At 44.5% G+C, this 10462-nt stretch overlaps 1 protein-coding gene across 5 annotated transcripts; it reads right to left on the bottom strand.

The window, feature by feature from the left end:
* Window positions 1-828: 828 nt before the first annotated feature.
* On the bottom strand, window positions 829-10102 carry LOC116426910 (synaptic vesicle glycoprotein 2C). Of its 5 annotated transcripts, none has more exons than XM_031976566.2 (12): window positions 9834-10102; window positions 7309-7650; window positions 6958-7176; window positions 6734-6896; window positions 6384-6505; window positions 6073-6317; window positions 5780-5925; window positions 5130-5289; window positions 4876-4990; window positions 4637-4796; window positions 4256-4383; window positions 829-4183 (listed from the first exon to the last, which is right to left on the bottom strand). In XM_031976566.2, exons 2-12 carry the CDS (start codon window positions 7379-7381, stop codon window positions 4134-4136), a joined length of 1581 nt encoding a protein of 526 aa, XP_031832426.1. In that variant the 5' UTR covers window positions 7382-7650; window positions 9834-10102; the 3' UTR covers window positions 829-4133. The 5 variants fall into 5 exon arrangements, with proteins under 5 accessions (XP_031832426.1, XP_031832424.1, XP_031832425.1 ...); XM_031976564.2 differs by having other exon boundaries at window positions 7309-7631; XM_031976565.2 differs by lacking the exon at window positions 9834-10102 and adding an exon at window positions 8296-8621 and having other exon boundaries at window positions 7309-7631.
* Between the last annotated feature and the right edge of the window lie 360 nt (window positions 10103-10462).

Here is a 10462-nt window from a genome sequence, read left to right as displayed (position 1 = left end):
TAACACTTCGCTTTATGATTTCTTTCAGAACTGCGCTGGCTAGAATTACTCTGTCATGGATAATTGATTAGAAACAAAGGAAAATTCGACGTTTACTCTAAACCGTAACAATCGATAATGGAAGAATAATATTTAATCTGAACTCTGAAGACTCCAGTGACATTTGCTTTTATTAACTTCCGTTCGAAACCTTGCTTAACGTCTGACGCGATATTGTATAGCAAGGGGTTAACTGGAAACAGGAAAACATTGTAACTAATCCCACTCGCGGGGAATAGCGTTGTCGCGGCGGCGCGATGATTGATTAAAGGGTAAAGGCGCAGTACTTGAACGCGGTCGTTCGACCAGCACTCAGTTGTTTTACACCTTCCTGTCGTTTCACGAAGTTACTCTTGGGTGGTAACCCTGACGCGAAACCTTCACGGTGTGCCTATTCCTGGACAACGAGACTTCGAGCAACTTTTGAATAATGCCGCGGCGCCCGAGTCTTTAAGACAGGACTTTTTCGAGCCACTTAATTTCCTGGATGTTCGTTCAGCGCGATTTCTTGTTCTTTTGCTGATTATAACTACCGCCAGACTTTAATCCTCTCTTTAAGAATCCCCCAGCTCTTTGACTCTATCGTGGCGAGCGAAGAACAATGTTGAGTCGGGAAGTTGATGCCCACAAGTAACCTATAATTTCTGCACCGTAATGTAAAGGAAGAAATTATGCAATGCATTTAAAACGTTTATAGGCTGAATCAGTTCTAAAAACTTTGTATATCCCACGATGTGTACAATTTATTCCAATTAAAAGCAGTTATAAATAACTCATACAAATCGGATTAATCTACCTTGAAACAGTAGCCGTTACATTATCATAGAGTGAAATATGCTACAAACGAATGAGCGTTCTACTTAGACCATATTTCAGAGAAACAAATACAAATGGCAGCCAATGAACTCTTTACCGTTCACCGGTCGCGCAAACGGCGCAATACGGAACCGACGGGACAACCTCCGCGACCGGCAACGGTCACGAGTAGTTATCGGTTTAGTATTATTCGATACTTCAAAGGAAGAGTTAACAGTATCGGTGGCCAGTACGATTCCGATGCGACTGGCTGCCGGAGTCGGTACCCACGGCAACCCCGGGACTATTTTATTTCTCGTGGAAAAAGAAACGATCGAGCGAATGGCGGCCGTGAAATCGCGATACAACGTCTTCGCGTCCGTAAAGAATTATTAGAGTATAGCGGGCAGCGCTCTCACGCGAAGACACCTCGTATCAGAAGGCTCACCGTAGTTCTTTTTCATTCAACAGACGCTCGTTGCCAGCTTCACGCGCGTCGGGGCCGTTGATTCCTGTGTCGAATCGGCGAAACATTCGCGTTCAATCCATTCGCGGCTCTGGCCAAGGAAAAGAACCGCGTTGATTTAATCGTCGATCCCGATGTTGCGTATTAGAGGAGAGTCTTGGCGTACAATACTCGAACGTAATTCTCGTTTTTGCGATTAACTATCTGCATTATTAGTGAAAATACAAATGAACACAATCGTTCTTGGTAACGATTTCCGGGATTCCATTTCTTCAATGTTACCAGAGATGCGTAACATTCACAATGGGCTCTCATGCTACAAATATTTATTGATGTTGCTGACTTCTTATTTACTTTTTCCTGTTGAAACGACGATAAGAAGTAATTTCTTTAATAATATGAGTTCTCTTCGTATTCTTTTTTCTCTCAAAAACGATATCGAAAAGAGTGGGTTCATTGTGTACAATCAAATTTGAATATTTCAGGCAGAATTAAAATTGTACGAGATCCAAAGAAGAAAATTGAGGATCGAGAGAAGGGGGGAATGAAAATTCTTACTCTGTCTGCGAAGAATGTACGATGTCCGCGCGTCTCTCGACGGCAGGATAAGAAGAATCCCTGAGCACGAATAGCTAAGCAGGTTTTCCATTTACATTTAAATTAGACTAACAATGTGAAGCTCTTAAAAGTAAATGACGCGACGTGAATGAAGGAAAAACCAAGAGGAGCAATGCCAACACGTTTTTTCCCCGGGTTCGTAACACGCGTTTCTGCGCGCGCACGCGCGAGCGCTCGCTCTTCCCTTCCGCAATTTATTCGGAATGCTGTCTCAGGCGCCACGCGGTTCTTGCGCGGAACAACGAAGAAAATCCTGGAGTTATTCTGAACGATTCGGTTCTTCTCCGAGCTGGTCTTTGTTTTATGCACGAAAGACAGTTCGAGTAAACAGACGGTCGTTCGGATTACCTTCGCGCGCATCAAAGTGCAGCACGCCTAACGCTCGCTCCGAAACTGTCGTGCTCTACGGTGTTATACGGTATTCAGAATAATCCGTTTGGACTTTAAACTAGTTTATTTTCAGAACACGTGCTGTCTGCACTGGTTGCCGCTCGTCCAGTTAATTGAGTCACAATTCAGTATTTACTCGGCTAAACACGCGATCGCTCTGAAATAATATATGCGAATGCCTTATGTATGCGCTCGTGTCATTTTTATATACAGACCGGCCTTTGACTTTGACATTTTTGTCGCGCATGAAAGTGTAAATACGAATGTACAGAGTAAGCGAATAAGAGAAAACTCTTCTCAGCGTTGTTGCGCTGCGTGGTGTGTCCAACTATCGCGTCCTATTCAGTAAACAGTGTCATTATGTAAACAGAATATGTTGAGATCGACGTGGAGATTCTATCCCTTGCTTGACATTCGCGAAAAATATCAATAATAAACATCCGTGAAGTCGTTACGAGGAGGATATTACTATCCTAAAGAGACTGTTCAATTGAATCACAATATTTTCAATTACAATCCTCGATCGCTAATCTATTATACCTCTAGCATTTACAAAATCTATAAAAGTTCCAGACTCTTAAACGCAGTCCAACTTAATCTAGTTATCCTTAACAACCCCAGGAAAATCACAGTTCCATGAAAAAACGGACAAACCGACCTCTTCCTGCCCTTTCTTCTCGCCGTCAACGTTCTAGTTCGAAACGATTCGCGCGAAGTGCACGATAATACGCACAAGCGGAGCCGGGTATTTCAGCTGGCAACCAATAATAGTTCGAGGCTGAGGCAGAGAGCAACAGCAAGATGGAAGAACCCCGCGAACCGATCGATGCGAAGGAAGAGGGACCGTGATGCAACGTGTCGCGTCTCAATCGTCCGTTCGACTTTCTCCCATTGTAATACGCGTATACGAGCTTTTTATGGACACGCGTAATTACTCGATCAGCGCGGCGGACGGCGGCGGCCGCGGACGTGTCGAGATCCCGGGCGCGAGATAAGGCCGCGTCCACACGAAAGCCGAACCCGAGGTGTGTATACGGGATCGAGACGAACGAGCATGTGGGTGAAGGCTGGAGGGCTCTCCAGGATGTGTCGAAAGTGAAACCCCAAGGCCTCGTGCACCTTCCTCGCGGCGCGTATGCGGAGCCGCTTGCCGCGGTGCGAGAAACGGCACGGCAACACGCGCCGCCGCTCGGCGATCGTCCTCGACGCGCTCGATCATCGTTTCGGATCGGTATCGATCTCCGCCGCGGCTGAAAATGCGACCGTGAACGGGCCCATGCGAAATATCCACCTTCGCGCTCCGTCGTTGTGCAACTCGTCATTCTTCTTCTGCTCCTCCTCGCTTCGATGAGCGCCGCGTCTTATTGTCGGTACTCCGCTTGCCGCGTATCCTTTTTCGTTTGTTCTACGCTTCTTCTCCTCGCTTTTCCACTCGCTTTCACGACCGGCCACGTGGATTTTGAAACAGCCTGCTCCCCGCGCGAAAGTGATCGTCCACTCTCGGCGAGCAACGCTCAGGAATCGTTTTTCTGAAATTCAGGCAGGATACGATCCATCAGAGCCATCGCTGATCGCACAATTTCTTCTTCGTCTTCTTCTTCTTTTTTTCTGCGAGGTTAACCTGATATTATGACGTGAACGATAAATCCATCGCGTCTTCGGATCCAATGGCTTCGGTACCCGAACCGCCGCCATTCTCCTCGTTGGCCCAGTTCCTCGGAAGTTATTTCTCGTATGGCCAGATGAAAACTTAGCGGAACGCCCGTGGCTCTCGGCGGAAGAATTATATGGCTGGAAACTCTGGCCGAAGTGAAGTCGCGGACTTCTATTTCTCTGCCCTCCTGGAGGGCAATAGGCAGCCCAGCACGATGCACACTGGAATCAAGATGAGTTACGATGCTTTCGTGGACGGAGGATGCCGGGCGATTAGGAAACTGTGTCGCTTACTTAAAACGAAGCCGGATAACGCGATCATCGGGGCTAGACAGCCGTATTCCAGTAGGACCGGGAAGAGAATGTTCCCGATGACCGAGCCTATTCTTCCGGAAGTCATTACCAGGCTCACCGCTATCGTTCTAACGTTCGATAATGGAAATAATTGCAATTATATTATTCCGGTTATTATTAGATAATTATTCGACGCATTGGATTAGTGGAAAGTCTGCTTGTTGTATAAATAAATAAATTAATTAATGGACGGGCAACAGAATGAAACAGACAACAACGATTTAATTGATGTAACTGTAACTTCGGGAATTTCAGCTTAATGAGATCGAATTCAATTATTTGAGATTCAAGCGAATAGTTCGGCGCAGATTAAGATCGAACCTCAGTGATGTTGGAAAGAGAATAACGGCAATTCCAATGGCCATGTTAACTGTGGTGAGCATTAATCCTACGAATATGCAGGTTATCGCCATTGTTACCCAAATATTTGTTGACCAATTCATGTACAGTATAGAAGTGAAAGCCAGCCCGTAGGAAATAACTGAATAAAATTGAGAGACGGATAATTAGATATTAGATATTCAAATATTACTTAGAATAATAATAATGTGAACACTCACGAAGTAGTTTCTTATGGCCCAGAAAATGCGAGCTGATGGTAGCTAATAGAAGTAAGAAGCTTCCCAAAGAGGCTATCACGACAGTTTTTATATAAACAGACTCGCTGACAGCAGCCTGAAAAATATTTGAAAAATTCTTAATTGATACCTAACGCCGATGTCTCGACGTTCAACGAAATAAAACAGAATTGATTCACGCAAATCGGACAAATTAATTCGCCTCAGGAAAGAATGATACAAATCAGTACTCTCACATTTACACAGGTCTCTTCCATTTCGGTTGCGTTACGCATCGTTGAGAAGTCTAAGATTTCGCAGAACGATGATTCGCCACTTGTTGCATTATAATTCGAAGAGTTGAAATTCTCCAATATGGTGAAGAGTTGGGGCTGCCACAAACGAATAGTGTTCATTCTGGGGGAAAAAAAAGAAACGGAACACGCGATTCGACATGGTCATTATAAGCATAGCCTCCGACGAGCGGAAAAATGTTACATCTTGCAACGATTATTGTCCAATTACATAGATTTATCGATCGGTAATCCCTTGTCCCGGCGATAAGAATTACGGACTAAACGTCACGGTATTTTGCATGGTGAGCGGGTTACAAGCGTCGCGGTCGCAGATAAAGCGCACGTGTCGCCCGTAATGACGGAACTGGTTACTTGATACGTAACTCTTGCTCGCTGATAAAATAATATAAACTCTTAATCGCGTTCTATATAATGTTCACCACTTAAACGTCTTTCCTCCTAAGTTACTTCCCCTTTGGCTTTATTGCGACAATAAATACGGATTATAGCGCAATGCAGTTACCGCAGTAAAATCCGAGATCGCTGGGAATCATTAAACTGAGAACTGACCCGACATCTACGGAGAATAAATAGAAAAACTGAAAGCTCACGTCAACATTGCTCCAAACTGCATGGTGGTGACCAGGAGAAGCCAGGGTAGATGCGGATAGAAGAAAATAGCTGTCCTCTGGGATTTTCTATTTTCGTCGCTGTTAGCCATCGATTTCCTCAAGGGCTCGTCTTCCAAACTTTGAATCTTGAACGAGAATCGGCTAATTTTATCTTCGAATAAAATTTAAAAATATTCACGAGTGATCCTGAAGAACGAGGCGTGATAAAAAAAAAATCACCCTCGTTTTCATTCATCTCCGCCGAAACATTCGAATCGTTTCAAGTTACGCACTGGGTATTCTTCCGCTGGCCTGCCCGTGTTTATCCTGTAAATCAGCTTGAAAACTCGCAATGCTTCCTTGTTACGACCCTGAGACATCAGGAACTTCGGACTTTCCGGGAACAAAGCGAGGCAGATGACGCCGAACAACGCCGGCATGCCGCAAACAGAGAGAAAAATTCTCCAGGAGTTGTAAATGAAGCCGCCGTCCCAGAGGACGATGGACCAGGGTTGAGGGATCACTAGCCACGCTAAACCTGGAACAGATTGTATTTATTTAACGATAACTTCAAGTATTAATGACTTCATACAGTTTATATTACCCGAGGTTACGATGTTTCCGAGGTTAATGGAGAAGCCAATGATCAAAGGAATTCGGACTCTCCCTTTGATTCCATGGAACTCGGAGCAATACGTTACAATGGAAGCGTGGGGACCGCTTATTCTGCGACAAAAAAGTTACTTTCGATTGTCTGTCGGAGAAATGCAATTTATTTCATAAATATGTTCCAGGTTTTCTTATTAATTAATACTGAAAGTACGTCTTCGTTACTTCGTTATTGTTTCTCTTATTGAACTATGAAATATTATTAAAAAGAGCTGAGAAATAGAAAATCATTAAAATGTATCTGGTAAGAGTTCTAACTCTTCCAAATAAATTTCCTACACTCACATGAAGCCACTCAAGAACTTGAAGAACATTAGTGTCCAGAAATTCTGCGAGAACCCGGACAGAATGTTGCAGATGCCGTCTGCAAGATAGCCATAGATGAAGACGCTCCTTCTACCTCGAACGTCTGCTATGTAACCCCACAGATAACCACTTGATACCATTCCTGTTAAAAAAAGAACATAACTTTCGATTGAAATTAACGGTTAACACCGAATCGGGCGTACCTACGAACGTAACAGCGTTAAGGAGGCCTTTTTGTAAAAGTGTCATCTGCAAGTCGCATTCTGCCGATGGAAGTATGATAGACACATTTGACGTGTCGATGCTGGTCGACCAAGTCACCGGGATGATCGTCAAAAGGAGTAGGTACTGAAATTTTCCGTAGCCCGACGCGGCGATCGCCGTTTCGAAGTTCGCGAGCTTTTCCTTCTGAACATTTTCATCTGCACAACATTTCGTTACACTATCCACTGTAGTTAAGTTTATTAAACCAGTCGATAATGGATTGTTCGAATTATTCAATAAGTTAATAAACATTAACATACGTTCACAAACGTATTTGAAATTCAACATACCGTTGTCACATTTATTCTCTCCCACAAACTGATTCAGAGCAATGCTGATTCTGGTTTTACTGTCCACTGGCATCCTGAAGTCGACAAGAATCTTCCATCTGCTTCGGCCACCTAAACGACACAAATTAAACTTCTGTCTGTTAGACTGGAGTTCAGTCTCGATTTGATATGTCGAAATGTTGAGTCAGTTCACACCAACAACAGGACCGGTTTACATCAGCTTCTTTGTCAGCTTCTTCTCACACACGAGTTAATTGTCGGAAATACAACCTTTATCTCGACTGTCAACGCATGGTTTATAACTCCATACGTGTTCATTGAATCTGCGGATTACATATTGGACTAAAATTGTAACATCAGATATGCAGATTTCAGTCTAAATCAGAAATGTTCACTTTGCTTAAAGCTGATTATGAGAACGGTACTGATAAGATTACTCTAATACCACTTCGATGACTAAATCGAAATTCAAGTGGTGCAATTTATAGGCGGACTGATATTAAGTTGTCTTCTACGTACTTATATAGCGATCTATCGGTTGACGATCACATCTGGCCTCTAGGGGACGATTGTTTGCACATTTGCCATATATCTGTCAGTTATGTACATACAATCATTCCTTTACAATAACGCTACCGCCTCCCATTTCGTTCACAAGTTAGGAAGTCGTAAATTAATAACGAAACATATAAGGTTAATATCTTTTCAAAACACAAAAGTCTTGTGTCATAATTGAAAAGTATTTATTATTAACATTACCACGATTCTATTGCCATTCGTGCATGAAGAAGATACAACCAATTCCCATTTCTTTATATATAATTTCCTTAATTAAAGGCGAACGTCGAAAAGCGAAAGATCTAGAAAGCTGAATCAAGGATCGGGAGGACGGCCAACGAAAACGATATACAAAATCGGTCGCGTAACCGTGATTTTGAATTACGCAACGATTCTTTCTCGTCACACAACAGTTGCCAAGGTACATACAACATGACGGATTCACGCTCACGATTTTATCGATCAGATTATCCTGTTCCGTTCACGAAAACTAGTCTCCGGAGTCGTTTCGAAATACATACGCGCGGGCATCCGGCTTTCATTTCCGATGAACCGGTTGCGTTCGACGCGCGGTATCTTCACATTCGAATTAATAATGCTATCTGTTACGTGAAACCGTAACGCGAATCACCGTCGTTTCCCGGGAAGCGATGCGTTTCAGTGGAATAGAACGTCACTTTCCCTAGAATGTCAGCGGCGGTTGACGGTCTTGAACGGCCTTCCCGATTCGCTTATCGAGATTTCTTCTCGAACGGTACACGTCTCGCGGAAAAGTGACGTCACGACATCGTAAATCATAACACGTATTCTAAGACAATAAAAAGCGCACGTATCTGGGCGCGCGCGTCACTCCAGATAAGTACTCGTTGCGCGCACAGCGGAAACGGTGCGCAACTTCGGAACCTATCAATTACCGGTCGCCGAACCGGTCGCAAAGAAACGATTCGAATAATTTAGCCAACTGGCGCGTCCGTGGCATCGTCGGCACGAAGAGAAAAAAAAGGCGAAACGCGCTTTATCCGACGGCAATTAACGGCGCGGCGCGGATTGTTGCGTTTGCGTTAACGATCAAGCGAGCGCCAGTCATTTCTCTTTAACCCAAGTGGCAAGTTACACGCTTCGCGTACTTTGACAGCTGCTTTGTTCCTTTGTTGCACGCCCGATACAGGAAATATCATGTCCACCCTGACCTTACGCCCGCGATACCGCCAGCTAGATATCCGTTGAAAATTATCCGAGTTCCTACGAACGCGGCGGCCATTGTCCCATCGTCAGCCTTCCACGCAACTGGAGGACCCTATTCATTCGACTTTTATTATTGCTCGTATTCTACCGTGCTATTTATACGTGTTTATTGTAACATCTGACGCATTGACGCGTGTAATTCACGGGATTTTCTCATTACGTAGGCCGCGCCATGCATGATCCCATAAATTACGAGCATACAAATTCAATCTATACCGCCCGTTTCACACGATCCACGGCATGAACTTTAATCATTGACAAAGGGCTCGAGAACGATTTAATGGATCCGAGTAAACACTTCTGTCCGATATTTTCGGGTCTCTTATCTACTTCCAAAAAACCTGTCGCGCGTCCTATGAAAGGCCTCGATAATTACACGGACAAATTATGCATGTAAATAGAGATAAGAGTCTCGATAACTGTGCTCGAAAAAAATAGCACGACACTTATCTTCCGAAAGTAACTTTTTTGAATTAGAATACCAATATTCGAGTTAAGTTTACGAAATAATAATTCCAACGAATTTCCAAACATTCCTTCTCCGTTAAGTTATAACATGTTTATTTTGAATAGCACTGTATTCCCTTCACACTGCCAACGGTTCATAGTATTCGCCAGTGTAGAACAGTGTCCGGTAACGCACACAGGAGTGTCTCGTCGAATCTTTCCCCCGATCGGCTCGAGACGGGGCCAGAATCTGATAAGCCTCTAATAAAACTTACCTTCGTGCCGTAATTGCTACACCGGCAACATAATACGACACCGAGTATTCGATACTAACAGCCTCCGTGAAGGTCACGACACTGTAACGTCTTTAGTCGACTGAACACGTAGTCCCCAGAGAATTCTGTAGGTTCCGCCGAAAAACGAAACAGATAAAAGATTTATTGTGACGTCGGGAATCCATTAATACAAAATGGCATATCGATAACGCGCGAACGCGTAAACAATTTCTCAATTCCGCTCGGCGTCGGCTGGCTCGTCGGCTGATTCGTCGGCTGGCGACGGTTGCTCGTCGGCGGCGAGCGATCGCTGGTTGCTCTTCATCCGCCGCACGTGGTAGTCGTGGCTGGCCTCCCACGCGCGCCGATACTCCAGCGAGTTCACGTACTCCGACACCTTCGGCGCGAAGAGGGAAAGAAAAGAGTGACAAGGTCAGGTGGCCGTATCGCAAGAACGCGGCGCTCGTTTCACCGGAGCAATTAAAGTTTCCTGTTCTAAAGAAACGCCCAGGGATTGGCGTTGCGTGTCAAACGACCCGTTTTCCAGGCCCGACGAGCGATACTTCGAACGGCCACGGTAGAAACGAGTGCCGCGGACGATAATCCTCTTAACCGCCTTAATTAGAGTA

The sequence above is a fragment of the Nomia melanderi genome, chromosome 2, assembly GCF_051020985.1.
Source record: "Nomia melanderi isolate GNS246 chromosome 2, iyNomMela1, whole genome shotgun sequence".
In the NCBI taxonomy this organism is placed as follows: Eukaryota; Metazoa; Arthropoda; class Insecta; order Hymenoptera; family Halictidae; genus Nomia; species Nomia melanderi.
Note: the sequence above shows the minus strand (reverse complement) of the source record. Positions and strands in the feature narration are given on the sequence as shown.